The sequence below is a fragment of the Vulpes vulpes genome, chromosome 3, assembly GCF_048418805.1.
Source record: "Vulpes vulpes isolate BD-2025 chromosome 3, VulVul3, whole genome shotgun sequence".
Lineage (NCBI taxonomy): Eukaryota > Metazoa > Chordata > Mammalia > Carnivora > Canidae > Vulpes > Vulpes vulpes.
The window spans coordinates 39915332-39934322 of record NC_132782.1 but is presented as its reverse complement, the minus strand read 5'-3'; the positions used below and the strand labels follow the sequence as shown (position 1 = coordinate 39934322).

The 18991-nt window shown below is 45.9% G+C and overlaps 1 protein-coding gene across 10 annotated transcripts in view; it reads right to left on the bottom strand.

Annotated features, from left to right (window-relative positions):
• Positions 1-18183, bottom strand: part of MECOM (MDS1 and EVI1 complex locus) — a 553599-nt gene extending 535416 nt beyond the window's left edge. For all 10 annotated transcript variants that reach the window (XM_026007720.2, XM_026007722.2, XM_026007721.2 and 7 more), the window contains exon 1: positions 17793-18183. In XM_026007720.2, coding sequence (XP_025863505.2) covers positions 17793-17829 — 37 coding nt within the window. In that variant the 5' untranslated portion in view covers positions 17830-18183. The remainder of the gene's footprint in view (positions 1-17792) is intronic.
• Between the last annotated feature and the right edge of the window lie 808 nt (positions 18184-18991).

Sequence of the window (18991 nt, the reverse complement as noted above, 5' to 3'; positions counted from 1 at the left end):
CACCATCCACTAGCAAATTGTAAAGTATAATTAGTTTGTGATTCCAGGCACTGAAGTGATGACGTCTCTCCTAAATCATTCACTAAACAGAGATTTGTAGATTTCTTAAAAAGAACTAAAAACACAGAGTAATGGAAAATCACACTGCAGATAACTCTGGAAGGAAAAGAGATGACCAGCCCTTATCATAAACCAACAGTTGCCCATATAGCTGCAGCAAAATTCCTCTTTACCAAGAGTTGTATGAAATCATTTCTTTAAATTAAGGTGTCCTCTATCCAAAATCTTATTACTTTTTGTGAGCTCTGGGATGTTCAGGCAAGGTAATGTTCCATTTTTATTTCTGGATGAAAAAAACAAAGTACTCAGATCAAGCTCTTGGCCTTGGTATAAAGAAGATCCCTCCTGGATTCCAGCTCTGCACTTGGGACGGAGAGGCCTAGGGCAAATGACTAACATGTCTCCAGTGCCCTCAATCTCTAAGCCAAAATAATAACATCCCCCACCTCACAGAGGTGTGAGAACCAACCTTAATAATGCAAGAACATTCAATAATCTTGATTAGTACTATTACTCATTGCTGTTGTTATAAATTAACTTTATTCTACAGACAAAGAAACTGAGCCACAGGGAGGCTAAGGAGCTTGTCCATGACGACACAGCAAGGTAGTAGCAGAGCCAAGACTTCAGCCTAAATAATGTGGCCCACTCTTAATCCCTCCCTAGCATTTTTAATATTCTATGATTTCTAGAACTTTCAGTCACACATTAAATTTACACTGCTCTTTACAGCTTATAAACGTTGACACATATGTCATCTTAATATTACTAGTCTGTAGGAAGCCAAAGTAGACATTGTTATTGTTCCTATCTTACACTCGAGGGTGTTGAGCTCAAAGGGTTAGTGCCCTGCCCAAGGACACTAGGTTAATAAATAGCAAAGTAGGGACTCAGACTATGTCCTGAGTCCTTGGGCAGCATCATCCACCAGAAAACATGCTGATGGAGCCCAAAAATATACTGAACTTTTGAAATGGTCACACCTAAGGAAAAAACAAGAGTCTACCCATCTTCAAAGTAGATAGGGCTTAAAATGCTGCAAAGCATTTTTCTCTTAGGAAAGCCATTACTGATAGTCAAGTTTACATAATGAGAGATTATGATGCAGTGGGGCGAATCCACTGGTAGCTTTCCATACATCCTGGTAGCAGTTGACAAGTCCGAGCCAATGCCACCAATTCATTTGGAAGGTTTCCTAAGATGCAGCTCACTGTATTAGGTATCAGAGTATTTCCTTTCTTGAGGGTAAAGCCTTGGTGACCGAGATTACCGTCACTCAAGGGCAGGAAGAGAGATGTGATACAGAGATCATGAGGTCCTTTGAAAGTCCTAGACACATAATGCTTTTTACCTTGACATTTCCCATCCTCTTCAGAGCCACCTATCCAGTATTTTTAGGCCAGAGAAGCAGAGATACAATGCTGCTTCATGGGCTAAATGACATCTATGCTGTTGTCTCAATATTGCAACATTATCAAATAGGGTGCACCAGCATCCTAGTGCCTAATGCATCTTAAGCATTTAAGCAAAGGGGGTGGGAGGGATGCTCAGGATTTCAAACTGCGCCCAGCAGTAATGATGTTGGATGCACTGATTTCTGTGCCAAGCCTAGTGGCTGGAACATTGGCTTGGACGCATATACCCAGCACAGCAAGATGGTTGGCAGAAAAAACTGGAAGAAAGGGTAGTGCTTTTTATTCTGATTTCTGTTTTGCAAACAACAAAATCCCATGCCAGCCTGAGAGACAAGCCACTTCTCTGAGCTCATGTCAGCCTTCGTGGAGCACTACCTGTTCTAGATAAAAACTGAGCCTCAAGGTGAGATGTACCTTTTGAAATCACACAGACTTCCACCTGGGCATTCTGATCAGATCTTTGGTCTCAGACAGAGCTACAAGTGTCAAGGAGTGGGAGGAAACTCTTCAAGATCCTCCAGAAAGAACTTCTTGGACTGCGAGGAGAGAGTTTGCTCTGATGGGACAAGGGAGAAAATATACTAACACTGGTGAGCACGGGAAGAGTAATTTGCCCAGCAGCAGACCCCAGGCTGTGGGGCACACACCCCAAGAATGCCCTGCATCTTCCTCAGTCATTGCAATCAGTATTACCCTGACTGTACTCCACTGTGATGTGTGGACCTTTGGGGAAACGTTTCATTGTCCTTGTGATAGACAAACCTTTTACACTAGACATTTGAAATGGATAAATTTTTAAATATGCCTTAAAATGCAGTAAACACAGGCAAAATTCAACGCTCAAATTTGAAACATAGATTTTGCTCTGAGCTTAAAGGTACAGAGGTTAAAGAATTTTTTTGCAAGAATAAATATGAAATGAGGGTATGCCACTGGTCATGTACTGGTCATTCATACTGTCCAGATCATTGGGATTCAACAGGAATAAGGCCGTTTCCCTTGCATGTGCACTTATCCCATTGTACAAAACCCATCTATTCACCTGTCTGTCTCTCCCAATAGACTGGAAGTTCCTTAAAGGCAGGACACATATGTTATTTCTCTTTGTATATTCAGTGCCCAACACAGGCTGTTGAATGTACATTCATAAATATCTGTTTAAATGGACTGACTCATGAGTCCAGAAACCTAATATGCTTTTCTGATGCTGCCACTAACCTAGCCTTTACAGATCAAACACAAAACTCTCCCTCCCTCCACATACAAACACCTTTGGGCTCGCTTCCAGGTTGTGGATCCAGCTACACGTCCCATAGTAACTACAAGTCCATGTGACAAAATGAAATAAAATATAATACTGATACACCCATCTGCTCTGCCTTAGGTTGGCGAGTGAGACAGGTTGACTATGCCTGTCTTTCTCTAAGTTTCCATGTGCCACACTTCGAACACTTCATAAACATTCTCCTCGCTTAGCTCTCTGCAAAGGGAGGTCTTCTCTGCCCACCCTTCTAAAATAAGGCCTGTGGGTAATCTCTAAGAAGTTACCTTGCTCTGTTTATCGGAAGTCAACATTTGGAAGTACACGATGGTGTACATTTATTTCCCCCAGAAAGAGATCTCCATGTAGGCAAAGGCCTTGCCCAAGTGTGTCTGGCCAATTTCCCGTCTCCTAGATTTGTAGGTGCTCAATTAAAAGCTGTTGAATGAATGGATGGGTAATAGTGACAGTACGAATTTATAAAGAGTCTGATTTTGTTTTCAAGTATCTTGAATGAAAACCATATAGGCATTAACACACAAGTGGGGCAGGCAATGACCTCCACATCTGACAGGTATTAAGAGAAACGAAGTACAGTATTATTTTCAGATGGAAGACCCCAGACGCTTAGCTTGGTGTGTGTGTGACTTCACAATGTTAACAAAATATTTGAAGAGTCAGGCACAGGATTCAGTATTCCAAGCTCATGAAACCACTTTGTAGTCATTGTTAACCAGCAACAGGCGCATAGTGATCTTTGTCTCAGTTAATAAACTACTGTCATGGGTATATGTTAATATTTTCAGGAAAGTGAGTGTTTCTAGGATTTTGTTCATCATGCCTTATATATACTAAGCACTCAATAAGCATTTATTGACTCAATTTGATTGATCTCAGCTAAAATATGCTCTGAAAATGTTAACAAGAGCAATGCCCCATGGAATAACCTTTATGCACTCACAAAAAAAAAAAATATGTGAATTTGGAACGAATACTGTACTCTAAGGAATCAAAATTGCAATGTAAATTAATTCCTAAAAAGATTTATATGACTAAATTTTAATTCCTTGAATGGTACCTTTTCAAATCCAATCTTAAATGTCTAGTATGTTTTTAATCTAATATAATCCAATGAGCTTTAATAAGCAAAGTTGTTCCCACTAGAGCCAAAACCCAGCTATTCCATTTTTGTAACCTTCTGTGTAAAGGAATGAGCTGAACTAATTTTTTTCTGAATTTTTTATATTTAATCAACAACATCATTGCCAAAGAAAACCACTTTTCAGAAGTCTCTCTATCCTGGTTTATAACTTATAATCAAAAACTGGAATTTTGCATCTGATGGGCTTTAGTGTGTAACATTATACTGTCATATTTTTGATGCTATAGTTAAAAGTAAGAGATAGTTTCCATTATAAAAATTTTCCCATAGCCTGGTTACCCAGTGAAAAACATTTTCCTATAAAAATGGTCTTTCCAATTCGTAGGTTAGAAATTATTGTGGGTAATTTTTTTTAAAAGAACATCAAAAAATTTTGATTGGCTTCAGATAACCTTCTGCATTCATCTAGTCCCATCAGTGGTCTTAAGGTGTATATAACAGGATAAAGCAGTGTGATAACAATGGACCATGCAAATAAAGAAATTACAATTAAAAAAATTGAGGCTTTAAACTCTTACCTTTATTCAGTTAGAGCTATCTGGATTGATTTCAGCTACAGCCTATTCTAAGCAACAGGATAAAAATGGGAATGGGGGTATAAATATGAGGTCCAGAACAATCCAATAAGCTTGCAGTGTCACAGATATAGGACAGTGGATTTTACAAAAATCTACCTCAGCTCTGGACTTCGACCCTTGGTCCCTCCAGGGGATAAGGATGCTTGGAAATCTGATCTGTCCCGACAGGGTGAGGCAACCCTCTATGACCTTCCCAAAGCCCCGCTGTGCCCATGGCTCAGAGGCCAACACACTTCACCCTGAACTGTGAGCTTTCTTTAATTGTATACTTCACTTTCATTTTCCCTTACAGTCCTGGTTTGGGGAACTTCTCTGTCTGTTCTGTTCTGTTCTGAAAACTGGAAATGACTCAAGTGTCATCTATAGGGGACTGGTTCAATAAGATGTGTGACATCCAAACAATGGTAGGTTTGCTGCCTTTAAAAGAATGTGTTAGATTGATACATATTGATGGGGGAAAGGTTCAAGGTATATTATTAAGTCTTTAAAAAAATGCAAGTTGCTCTAAAAAAAAGTATAAATCTATACATATGCATATACTAAAGATGCGGGGGAGGGGAATCTGTAGGACATTATACACTAAATGATGAATAGCGATCATCCGCAGGCAGTGTGTGACAAAAGTGCATAGACCACAAGGAACCTTCATTTTCTATGTGATATAATCTGGTAGTTTTTAACTTGTTAGAAGTCTATAAAATTTGTAATCAGAAAAAAATGTTTCTAAGATAGTGAAAAAAAGATTAAGACTTTAGGTCATTATATTATAAACATACTCGGGTGAATCAAGTCTGAACACATGGGCAAAACTCTAACATCTATGGCTAGAGTTTAGAAGTCCATGTGCCATTGAAAGTATGTGAAAATTTTTATGCAAGTTTGCATTTTCTGGAGAGGCTCCATACCTTTCATCAGATTCTTGCAAGTGTTGGAGATCCACAAAAAGGTCACAAACCATGATTCCAGCAGAAACCAAGATAGTTGTTCCATCCCTCCATTCGTTTTTATTATCATCCTATCATGAAATATTTTATTACTACTGAATTTCATAGTTTCTGCCAAAGGTAATGTCTATAATCAGCACCAAAGTATAAAAACTATGGTTCTTGGTCTCTGACCTCACTTAAAGAGACTCCCAATGCCTCAACAGCAATCCTAAGAACAGGCTGCTCCGACCTGGCTGATCTTGGGGGAGGGAAACTCCTAACAGGCACTGAAACTCTGTAATTGTTCGGAACTTGAGGACAGTTGTCCAAGGCACTAACAGCCCTATTTTGTCCATAAAGATAAGGGATTTGTGAAATGGGGGTGGGGAAATGGAGAGTGGGGTACAGGGTTTGGGGCGGGGCAGTGGAGAAGAAATCATAGCTGCACTTAAGTTAAGGGAACTGTAGAATCCTTGGGTAGCCCAGCTGTTAAGCCTCTGAATCTTGGTTTCAGCTCAGGTCATGATCTCATGGGTCCTGAGATCAAGCCCTGTGCCTGGCTCTGCACTTAGCTGGGAGTCTGCTTGAAGATTCTCTCCCTCTGCCCCTCTCTCTGTACTCATGCTTGAGTGCTCTCTCTCTCTCTCAAATAAATAGATAAATGTTTAAAAATTAGTTTATTAGGGGCACCTGGGTGGCTAAGTCAGTTAAGCTTCTAGAAGCCTTTGGTTCGGGTCATGAGCCCAAGGACCTGGGATGGAGCCCTGCATCTGGCTCCCTGCTCAGCAGGGAACGTGCTTCTTCCTCACCTTCTCCCTCTGTTCTCTCTCTGTCTGTCAAATAAATAAATAAATAAAATCTTTTTAAAAAATTAATTCTTAATTAATTGAGAATTCCCTTGGATGAGTGGGGTAATTTAAACAGCAAAACAAAATTCAATGCAACATCATTATCTGTTAGCCTTAAATTGTTCAAAAGAGCCTTCAATCATACAAATATATTAAAATATACAATAAAATTCATGTTGCTTGACCTACATTAATATTACTGTGTGTGTATCAATATTGATATCTATATTAATACTGCCTATATTGGGGTTACAATTAATGTAAAAATTTGGCTTCTGATGACTTTTGTAAAGCTGACTACCCCAAATCCCTGGGAAATACATGAGTCCACAAAATGCTTCACCATCTCTACTTTGACTTCACTGACAGTCTCCAGAATCAGGTCCATTACAGTTTCCATAAACCTTAAGATCAAGTGTAGATCAATAACAATTTGTAATTTAAGTAAGGAACCATAGGTTATACCTCCACTGGCAAAATGAGGAGCATTATTGGTGAAAATTAGGAATAATACTCTACTTTCCAAATGTGCTTTCCAGGTGGTTTATCACTGTCAAAATAGGCCAATTGTGAATTTAGTATGCAATTAAAGTGTCAGATATCCCAGAGTTCTAGTGCTGACATTACCTGACTATGCAGGTTTTACAAGCAAAGAAATTGAAAGGGTTCACATAATCCACCAAAGCCCATCACTAACCACCATCACCTAATTGTACTGATATCTGCCATATGCAAAGCAAAGAACTAGGCACTGCAAAAAACAGAAATGGGCTCTCCAGGAGTATTATGACTTAGCTAGAAAAATAAAATATATACTTTATATATATAGTATAGGTGAAATAGTATATATAGTATGAGTAAAATAGGTATATAAGTATATGTATTTATATATACATACTATATGTAAATATATAAATATATATGGTATAAGTAAAATAATATATATATATATAATATACAGTGAAGATAAGGATTGTATCATAAAATGCCAAAATGATGGTAGGTGAAAATAATTCCTTGCTATTAGAATAAAAAGACACAGAGAAGTCATATCTCTGGGACTGATAAGGATGAAACGAATCTCATGACAAATGGAGGGTTTGAACTAACTCTTCAAGAAGGAATTAAACTTGGAAGGCCAAAGTACCACCCGGGGAAGATTTAAATATTAAGGCAACATTGTGGCCAAAAGCTGGAAGATGAAAACAAAAGTCTGGGCTGGCAAGAGAGGGAGAGGAGCAGAATGAGCAAACCAGTTAGGCTGAATAGACCAGTCTTGGGTAGGGAGATAAATAAGCCTGAAAAGTCAATAAAATAATAATGAATACACTCTGAGTTCTTACTGTATTTCAGGCACTTTAAACACATAAGTTAATCAAATCCTCTCATGAAGTAAGTACTTTTAGTGGCTTGCCCACATTTTACCCACCTAGGAAATGATGGAGTCAGGATTCACACCCAGGCCAATGTAGGTCAGAACCAGGGCTCAGAATCCCCACATTCTTCTGACTCAAGAGTGGGAGGCCCTCATAGGCCAGGCTAAAGAATTCAAGTTTCAGTGTGAGGTGTGAAAATGGGAGCTATGTTATCTGATAACCCACCAGTAATGCCTATAGGCATGGCTTATCACTACTCTAAGAGCGCAAACACTGCATTATCTGATGATTTTTCCAAAAACGTTAACGGATAGTAACAATTATTTGTTGACCAGTTCTTTGACTATCGTACTATTTACATATTATAAAGTGCTCCGTCCGAACTTGACTAGGAGAATCCACTGTATAGGTATTCCATCATCATATCTTGTCCTTTTAGACCTCAGGACTTAATTTTACCTATTACTCACCTACCACCTCTGCTAGAAATACAGCTCAGGATAATAAACAGAACAATGAAAGTGTTTACTTTCAAATATTCCCTGAATATATATAATCTTCCTGCAAGGAAGAGCTAGTTGACTTGTCAAATAATACAGTCATCCCTTAAAAAAGCGAATTTCTTCATCTTAGGCTCATGTCTTAAAAAATCAGTTGGGTTCTTCAGTTACACACGCACAGGATGGGCCATCTGGATCCTCATAGGGGGCAGCAGTGAACTCTTCTTCTGTTATACCCACAGTAGCCAAATTACTTCTTCTCCCACTGTGGAAAACCACAGAAAACTATCTCTTAATGATTTACTGCCCAACCCCCAGCCCACAAATCAAAGAATTGGGTTGAGTGAGAAATAAAAAGGAACGGTGGCCAGTGGCAATGAGAAGGAGAGTGAGTATTTCAGTTTATTTTCTTAAGCCAATTAATGATAAAGCGGCATGAAGGGAAAGAAAGACACAACATGGCCGTGAAAGACTTTTTTTTTTCCAGATAAATGGCCAGATATCAGATTCTGTAATAAGTACTTCCACCTATCAAAACATACACACACACACATACACACACACATACACACATACACACACATTAACTTTGGGTTGGAGAAGAAAGATAAAGATCTTAAAAATACAAGATAATATTCAGGAAGCCTTGTGGATATCATAAAATGTTGGAACTTTGAAGGACCCTTGGAAGTCATCTAATCCAGACATTGCAAACCCAAGGTCCATGAACTCTACACAGCAGACAGAGGTGTTTCGTTGGGCCTACAGAATGTTGTTTGTTGTTGATATGTTTTCTTTAACTGAGTCAACGCCTTAAAGTAGAGAAAATTCAAGTAATAATCCAGATATGTGTCTTCTCTTAAAAACTGGAAGACCTAACAGCACTGAACCCCCTCCTCCCAATGGCAGCAGCGAGCTGCAACTGAGTAGCAGCTGCCTCCTTTAGAGAAGGCTTGAACTCAGTCCTCCACCACTTCTTCTTGTTCTAGAATACAAGGCTGGGTGTCAAACATTTAAACAAAATAGGAGATGGTGTAGTCCTTCTACCTACTTCATTTTATTCATTTATTGTGCCTGTCGATTCCTATAGGCATTTGAGTTTACAAGCTGTGCTCTAGTCCATTCTCCTCATTTAAAGAAGAACAACTCAGCTGGGGTGGTAAAGTGACTTACAAAATTCATTCCAGTGGGCACCTGGATGTTCACTTGGCTGAGCATCTGACTCTTGGTTTTCCTGGATCAAGCCCGGCTTCAAGCTCCATACTCAGTGCTCTGTCTGCTTGACATTCTCTTTCCCTTTCCCTCTGCCCCTCCCCCTGATGCGAGTGTGGGCATGCCCTCTCCCTAAATTAATTAAATCTTTAAAAAAATCATTAGGAGCACCTGGGTGGCTCAGTGGTTGAGCGTCTGCCTTTGGCTCAGGGCTTAATCCCAGGGTTCTGGGATCGAGTTCCCCATCAGGCTCCCTGCAGGGAGCCTGCTTCTCCCTCTGCCTAAGTCTTTGCGTCTCCCTCTCTGTGTCTCTCATAAGTAAATAAATAAAATCTTTAAAAATAATAATAATAAAATAAATAAATAATCATTAAGTTTACAAAAAAAAACTCATTCCATTAAAAATAAGACGATCATCCGCAGGGATTATGGTCTAATAACAACCGGAAAGTATGCATAACTAAATTTAGGCTGTGTGCATACAGTGCCAGAATCAGTGGAGCAAGGTTAAAATTTCAATCACTTTACTGACCCAGCGTCCCCCTCCCCAAAAGAGGAAGATTCTCCAGTTGTCAGAATAAATGTACTGCCTATTTTGGCTTAGTATACAGTTATAATGTGCCAAAATTTATCCTCAGGGCATGATTTATTGAGAAGACAGACAAAACGCTTACTATAGACATGCAAATGCTTCTAAAAATGAGACTTTATAAAAAAAATGGAGTGGCGGGAAGTATGTCTAAAAAATTTCTCTTCTGAAAATTTAACTGATATATTGGAAGGAAAATGACAAATTTGTTGAGTGATCGCTTTTGACTCAGGTACTTTGCATGCATTATCCCAGTTAACCCTCACAGCAGCCCAAGGTGGGTGGTATTATTACTTCCACTTTACAAACAACAAAAAAAGGTACATTCAGAAGCATTCATTCAATAACTCGAAGATGACCCGGCTGTTCCATCGGGGGCCATACCCAGATTCAAACTCTGATGAGCATGTTTGCAATGTTCCTGAAAGGAGGAAATGTGGCTTATCACACAGAGAGATCTCACTGATCTTTGTATCACAAGCCTGCTTTCCTGAAGCCCACCAAGTGCTCTATACGAGGACTTTCGCAAATGTCATAATTTGAACAATTCTAACATACAAAATTAATTCCTTCAGGCAAGTTCTTTAACAAGGTTAAGAAAGCCTTGGTTCTTCCTGTTATATATAGTCAACGACCCCTAGGCAGGTGTTTACTGAGGGGATTAGCAAAATCTCTTTTCTAAATAACATTTCTTCTTAGATTTGTTATAAAAGTTAGTAGTCAAGGCTTTGGCTGAATATACAAGCCAAAAGCACGTTTGCTAATGAATAAGAATAATAACTAAAATTAAAATAAAAAGTAATTCAAGAATAAGAGCTTTTGAAGAGTCAGGAATTTGATTAAAAATTCACTTGCTTTTTTTCTATAATGAAACAGTTCCTTAACCACAAAACAGCTTTTATAATAATGCAGAAGAGTATGGTTCCAAGTAAAACACCACTCCCCATTTTAATCATGGCTATTATTTTTGAAAATGAAAATGGCTGAGGTCATTGTAATCTATTTTAGGGTTTGCACGGGTTGGTGGTATTTTTTTCTTGGCTTTGAGCTCTCCATGTTACCAGCTAACTGTTATGGGTTTTGCTATGCGCCCTTTCAAATCCCATTCTTTTTAATAATGTTGTACTTTATACACATAAATTAGAGTGAATTCCACTTTCTTTCCTAACAACTCCAGATGGGGTCCACACTTTCAAGAGGACTAGGACTTGCCTTTTTTTTTTTTAATTAAGTATGTACTTCTTAGAACAAGTATGTTCCTATCTTCATTAAAATGCTGTGAATGCTCATATGCTGAGAGAATGGTAAAAACACAGAATTCCCGTAGTCCGTTTCAAAATCAAACTGAAATATGAGGATAGCATTTGTGTATCTACCCTTTCCAACTTACAAAGACAGACACACATAGAGAAAGAAAATGTCCAGAAATAAAACATCATCTGGGCAGAGCTCTAGATCTACCGATACCCATGGACTGGGGTAGTCTACAGATATCCATTTAGGACACATCCCCTGTAGGACCCAGCAGACAAAATTATCAAATATCTAAGGACATTGTAGTTACACATTCAAGCCTGCCTTTTCATGTGATTTATATTTCACTGACTTTCTGAATGTAGCGTGGTTTTTTATTATAATTCGCTATCACAGCACACAGTCCAGCCCAAGATCCATCGAAACAGTGCCTACCCAGGCACAAGTGAGAGAGTGTCTTTACAAAACATACATATGGTGAAGGTCTGCCTATTAAAATGCCTTAAGCTCTGTTTGTTTGTTTATTTTTTTAAAAATCAACTTGCAAGCCCAATGTAATAAGATGCTGTAGCTTTTATGAAAGAGGTGAAATAATTTTAAACACAGACACACAATGAGTTTATTTATTTAGAAACTTGTTAAATAGAGTCTGGGAATTCAAATATTCAATGTTGACATTGTACAGAACTGGCCAGGAGCCAGAACCCAGTCTCCAGAGGGACCCATTGGACAAGGAATTTAGGCCTTTCTCTCCTCCCACTTGAGCTAAATAGGTAGAGGCCATTAGTTATACCCACAGCAATATCTGAACCGCACTCAAATAAGCTGCCCTCGCCAGGGCACTTCAAAGGAGGGCAAGTGTGTTTAGCTTTTTAGTGCTGAACTAGAGCGATATGTCACACTTTTGAAAGAGTTCTGTAAACAGTTTCTTCCTTATGTAGAAACATCTCTGAAGTTTCTTGTATGGCATGTAAGCAAGGATAATTAACAAGGATTATACTTTTTTTCATTTGCTGGGGGAAAAATATAATACCAATCTGTGTGCAAACGGGGAATGTGGAGAAAGGGGCACGCTGCTCCTACCTTTCTCCCTCTCTTGTTTTCTGCTCCATTTGTTTGTCTCCTTTTTATCCTCTTCCTCACACTTGTTCTCACTACACAGCCAATTTCCTTGAGAATTCTCTGGTAAACTCCCAAGGCCAGAAGAGTGAGAAGGGGAAAATCTAATTTTAGAACAGGACCGTGGCAGATGGGGTGGGGAGGGAACTAATGATTCATACTGGGCTGCCCAGATGAACAGAAAAGCAGACCCCACAGATCTTTTTAGAGAGTGCCTAAAGCAGCGGCTTCCAGCCAAGGAAGGGTTAACCACCACTCCAGAAAAATGTGCCTGGCACCACTATAGTGTGTGTGTCTCCTCCGAAGGGTCTCCTCCCAGCAGCTCTCCCCCTCCACCCCCCACCCCTGCCGGGAAGAGTGAATGAAGGTGTGCTTGACTTCCCCACTTGAGTGTTCCTTAACTCCGGACCTGTGAGTGTGTGTGTGTGTGTGTGTGTGTGTGAGAGAGAGAGAGAGAGAGAGAGAGAGAGAGAGAAGTGAGCGTGTGTGCACGTGTGTATACACGGTGAGTGCACACCGGGCTCTCAGAGAGGCAGCCTGCCAGGCACTCAGCATCTCTGAGCCTGGAAAGAGGGAAGATCTGGCCTAAGCCTGGGAGCCAGGAGCTGGGCAGCTAGAGGCAGAAGGTGTGGGGGTCCTCCCTGGGTGAGCCTGCCAGCCTCCTCCCAGGGCCTCCCCAGCTCCACCCCACTCCTCAAGAGAACCCACTTCCACTGCCTGAGCCGGCTCTGAGATGAGGGGTGGGAGGCTGTGCCCAGCTCTTGGGACTGGGGCTCTTCTATTTGCTGAGTTCCTCGGGAACAGGGGTGAGGGCCATTGGCCAGACGGTGACAAGTCAAGTTTCTCTACTTCGGGACCGCTTGGAGCAGAGGCAAGACAGAGGAGGTGCGGGGGAGAGGGGGACAGAGCTAGATGGGCTGAGGGCACCAAGTCGGGCTCTCTCTTGCCCTCCTTTGCCCTTCCTGCCCGCCCCCCAGTCCCCATCCTTGCCCTTCCTGCCCCAGGCCACGTCTGCTGCGATAACCTGGCCCCAACTTTCAGAAGTGAAATAAAATAAACTCCCAGACGACAAGATGTTTAAAGGGAAACTGCTTACGGAGTTCCTACCTTCAACTTGATAAAACAGAAGAAGAAAGCAGAAATTTCTTAGGATGACGCATTAATTTCTATTCGATAAGCGTCCTACATGGTGAGTGTCTGTCGGTGGAGGAGGCCCGGCCCCGGGTCAGAGGGAGAGGCCTCCGCTCAGAAAACCCGAGAACTGGGCTGCCCCGCAAAGACCAGCTCACGCACACTTATGCACACACTCACACGCACAGTCGCCAAGACCTGCGACTTCTCAGCCCCTACAAATAAAAACCTGAAACAGGAGCCTTTCTTCCTAGCCTTCCTGCCTCTGCAGCTAATGAACCGTACCCTTCCACAGTGTTGGGGTGGGGGGCACTGAAAAGCGTTATTAACCTTCTCCTAAACATAGAAATTTTTTTCTTTTTGGAAACACATCGAAATGCTGCAGGAAGACTGCGCTCCAAGTGCCAAATGCAATAAAGAAGCCCTAAGCCAGGGTAATGGTCAAGTAATGGCAAATAAACCGCCTTCCTAGAAGGGGCCTCTGCCTCCGTCGGGCGAGCGGTTTTTTTCCTCCTCAAAAGCAGTCTGAAATAAACAAGCAAAATGTGTTTTTTAAACAAAGCTCTGTATTGCATCTCCCCCCCCCCCTTTTTTTAAACTATGGAGAAAAACATACATGAGTGGGCATGCGGGCAGTGCAGGCTGGAACCTGGGTGCGCACTTCCTTTGTTATCTTAGGTATTGGGCTGCTAAGGTGAGGAGTTTAAGCACGTGAGGGAGGGTCCTCATCTACCTTCCCTATTTAAGAGCCTCTTTTTAAACACAGATCAAGTGTACAAGTAACAAGTGCCCCCCTCTCCGGGGTCTTGCTAATCGCATCGCCTTCTGGGTCTTTACGAGACTTCTGGGGGGCCGGTAGCTAAGGGGGGGTTACACGTAGCAACTCGTTCATGGCTGTGATTGAAACCCTGCCGGGTGTCACTTGAGAGAAGTGGGGTGGGGGCTGCCTCGGTGTTTCGGCTCTAGACAGGCTGGGCAAACCCAACCTGACTTCCTTCCCATCACCAGGAGAAAAAAAGTTGCAACTGGCAATTCCAGCACCACCCAGGTGCTCTCTCTCCTAGCTGCCCAAAAAAACCGCTGGGAAGCCTCCCCGCGCTGCCAGAGTCTGCTTGGCTTTTAGTTTTCTCTTCTTAAAGATGGGAATAAAAGCCAAGGGCTTTAGACAGTACAACTGTCAATCTTCTTGCTTTTCCCTTCTTTGTTTTTTTAATTAAACGGTTTATTCCTCCCAAATGATTTGCAACGAATTTCTCGGTTTCAACTATTGTAGAGGGAGGAAAAAAAAAAAAAAAAAACAAGCCCTATAAGTTGGAACATGGGTTGTGCATGGGTTGTGCATTCATTCTGGGCTTAACTTCGGTGGGTACTTTCAGGGTCCATGGGATCCTGTACTGTAGCCAAGATCCTGACAGGACTTGGCCACCACAGAAATTTACAAAAAAACAAACAAACAAAAAAAAAGAATAACACGGAGTCCAGAAAACGACTAGTTCCTATGTGATTTGTTTCCATTATAATGTTGGCTTTGCATGTTAAAAAAAAAAAAAGAGCATAAAGGTATGCTTTTTAAAGTATGCTGGTCACAACTGCCTCTTTCTAACCCAGAAAAAGAAAGCAAGCAAGGCAGACAGAGCGGCGAAGTTTTCGCTGGGCTGCGCGGCAAGGGGTCACTGCCTATCTCCGAAACTCACGCATCGCGGCGGGGGAAGGAAATCGCGCCTTAAAATACAAAAAAAAAAAAAAAAAAAAAAAAAAATCCCTACATTTGATATGATTTCCTTTATGGCTCGGGTTGTAACTGGAGAATCGCAGACAGCAGCGCGCTCCTGCCTAAGCAGGGCTGCCCGGTGGCCACAGCTGGAGCCGCGGGAGCAGACTCGGAGGCGCAGCGAGGAAAGTTTGCACGAGCTCCCTTGTAGGGACCGCAGCGCGGCCGCGGCGTCCTCACCGGCACTGGAGACACCCCCCACCCCCCCCCCAAAAAAATGAGCCTCTCACTGGAAGAATGACAAATACCATCCGATCGGAAAATGAGGTTCGGTTTCTGGACGTGGAGCGGGCTGCGCGAGCGGGGGTACTTTAGCAGGGCGGCGTAGAGCTTGGCAATTAAAATAAGTTGAAAAAAGTTGCTCAAGGAAATTCGAAGGGTTTTGTGTTCTGCTTTCACTTCGGCGGATCCCGGGCAAGGAGGCGCAAAGCATTCGGCTTTCGTTTCACGACTTAGGCTGGAACAGGCTCTGCACGCCTCCCTCCCGCGCACGGTTCTCTCCCCCCAGACACACACATGCACACGCACATGCACACACACATGCACACGCACATGCACACGCACATGCACACACACGCACATGCACATGCACACACAGATGCACATGCACACACATGCACACGCACATGCACACACACATGCACACACACATGCACACACACACGCACGCACACGCCCCAAACCTTCAGCCGCAATTGAAGCCCCCAGGCCTCCGAGCTCATGCCCATTTAATTTCTCCTCGGATGAAAATAAAGACATCGGCCTCGTTTAAAAGAAAACAGAAAACACCGGGTCTTCCCGGCGCCCTCGGACAGTGTCGCGGCTAAGTGACACGAACAGTATCCAAAAGAGAAACAGACGGACTGACGACCCGGGAGCCCTGTCCACGGGGATCTCGAGGACGGGGTGAAAGGAAGCGTCCTGGGAGGTGATCGAGTGCTTGAGTGGGGACTGGACGGGCGCTGGACGGGCGCCGGCGAGGACACCATCCCACTGGGCGCGACGCGGCGGCCCGCGGCCCGCGGAGCCCACGGAGCCCACGGAGCCCGCGGAGCCCACGGAGCCCAGCCCGCGGGGGTGCCGCGGTCCTGCGCGCGGCGGCTGCGGGCACCCGGAGGCCGGGGCGGGGGCGTGCTGCGCTGGGGGGCGCGAAGGGCGGAGAGACTGGGGGTCCGCGGCGCCGAAGCAGCCTCCCCTCCCCCCGCCTCCTTTCTCTGGGCCACAGCAGAACAATTAGGTGTTCTCAGCGAGTGGGAGGGCGCACGGCGGCCTGTCCCGCGACCGAGGCGGCCGCAGCCTCGCGCGCTGACACCCCCGGGAGGCGGGCTTGGGCCGCGCGGGTCTGCACCTCCCGGCCCCCCTTACGCTCGCGGGGGAAGCATCTGGACAGACCCGGTCCTATCGCCCGCAGTCCCGGTCGAGGCTCCCGCCTTGCCAGACCGCGTCGGCTCCGCGGCCCATTTCAGGCGAAGTCCCCCCAACACTTCTGCGAGAAGAGTGGGGGTGGGGCCCCCCGCCGCCCCTGCCCGAGCGCGAGCTCCCAGGTCCCGCGTGAGAGGCCGCGCCGCGCCGGGCAGGCAGGGGGCGCCGGGGAGGGTTAGTGACCCGAGACCCGGGCTGTATCCAGAAATAGAGCGACAGGCCGTGCGGCGCTCTCCCCGCGGCCTACGGTCCCGGCAGCCCGCCCCCTGGGGGCCACGCGGCGCCCCGCCAGCCCGGAGCTCGCCGGCGGGAGCAGGCCCCGGCGGCCCCTCGGCCCCTCGGCCCCGGCGGCGGCCGCCGCTGCCCGCGCGCCCCGCGCCCGTCCCCGCGCGCTCGCCGGGCCTCGGCTCTGCTCACCTGCCCCCGCGCCCTCCGCGGAGCCGGCGGCGCGCGCCCGACCCCACGGCGCCCCGGCCCCCGCGCGGGAGCCCCGCCGCCCCGCCGCCCCGCCGCCCCGGGGCACGCCGAGCGCACAGCGCCCACTACCGCGCCCGCCGCTCGGCGCAGCCCGCCCGCCCGCGCAACTTCCCGCGGCCGCCTCGCAACTTTCCCCAACTCCGCCGCCGCCGCCGCCGCGGCTCCCGCCGAGCCCGCCGCCCACCCCGAGCCCCAGAAACAACGCGCCGCTCGCAGACGCTCCCATCCCCAGCCCGCCCCCCCACCCCCGCTCCCCCTCCCCTCCGCGGGACTAGCTGGTTGGCCAGAGGCGACTCTCCTCCGCCTGGGGGGAAGGGGAGGGGAGGGGAGGGGGAGACTCTCCTCTCCGCTCCCCCCACCCCACCCCTTCCCGCTGGCTCTCGCGCGCTCTTCTCCCTCCCACCCCGGCCCCGGCTGCCCCCACCCCCACCCCCACCCCGGGGTTGCCACAGCTGGTCGGTGCGCGGGGCTGAGGGCTGCCCCGGCTCCTCCGGCGCCCACAGCAGCAGCGGGAGCGCGGCGGCCGGGCGCGAGGCTGGGACCGGCAGGTTGCTGGGGCTGCGCTGCGCCCGCCCTCGGCCCGGGCCCCGGCGCCCGGGGCAGCTGCGCGCTCCCTCCCGGAGCGCTGGAGACAGATATGCAAGATGGCAGAGGAGGGGGAAAGCCAATAGAAAAGGGATATTGCACCTACTTGTGGCCAGTTTCCTTGCCCTGCCTTTGGATCTCATGCTGTGCCCAGTCCTGCAGCCGCTGGTGTGTGGTTGGGGTTTTTTTTTCTTGGATCTTTTCCTTCTTTTGCTCTCCCTCTCGCTCCCTCCCTCGCTCCTCTCCCTCTCTCTCTCTCTCTCTCACACACACACACACACACACGCACACGCACTTACACACACTCACTCCGTCTTTCCCTCTTTCACTCTCTCTCCCTCCCTCTCTCCCTTTCTCTCAATCCACACTCGCTATCTCTCCAGCATTGTCAGTTCGGACACCTTCGCACATGCGCGCTAGACGCCCCTCCAACATCTCAGCGCCGCCAAAAAAAGTTTGGAGCGATTTATCACTTTGATTTGGAGATCTTGTCAGATGGCAATCGCTGAGGAGGCGGAGAAAGGGAGCCACGGGGAGGGCGGCGGGGGGCGGGGAGCGAGCACAGGGAGCCAGAGGGGAGCAGACACCTCGCCCCCAAAAAAAGGCGGGCGCGGGGGTGGGGGGGCGGCACGAAAGAGACCAAGGCAAAGGATTGATTTCGCGTCGGAATCTCCAATAAGCCTGTACCATTACTATTACTGTTCTTCCCACCATAAATTGCAGATTTTCTATTGCCATCCACGGAGAAAGCGAGAAGTGGGGCTTTTGAGACCTTTTCCGTGCTAAAGAACGAGAAGGACAGGACTCCTGACAAATGATCCAGGAGAAAGTGAGAATCATCCCGAACTTCAGGAAATCTGCTGCTGCCGCTCCTCCTGCTGCTGGAGCTATTGCGGCTTGTGCTCTCAGAGTTGAAAGCAGAATTAAGTAGCCGTTTTCTTCCTTGAGGTTAGGTATAACACCAACGCCCGCAGCTACCCTTGGAGCATTTCAGTGGTCCAGTCCCACCCAGTAGGGATGAGCACTTTGATTCCCAGGTCCGGGCAGGCTCGGGCATTTAACATCCCAGACCTCCTGCTTCCCCGAGGTCGGCTGTCACCTTCCGGCCTCCCCCACCGCTGCCCCCATCTCCTGTGGCTGCAGCTCAGCCTGCTGCCATTTTCACTCACTCGCTTAAAGCCACAACCTTTTGGGTCAAGCGAAAGAGGAGGTGGGGGTGGGGGGAATTCCTCCCCCACCCTTAAAAAAAAAAAAAAAAACATTGTCGAGAGTTGCTTTAATTACAGGATTTACCAATGAAGTGGG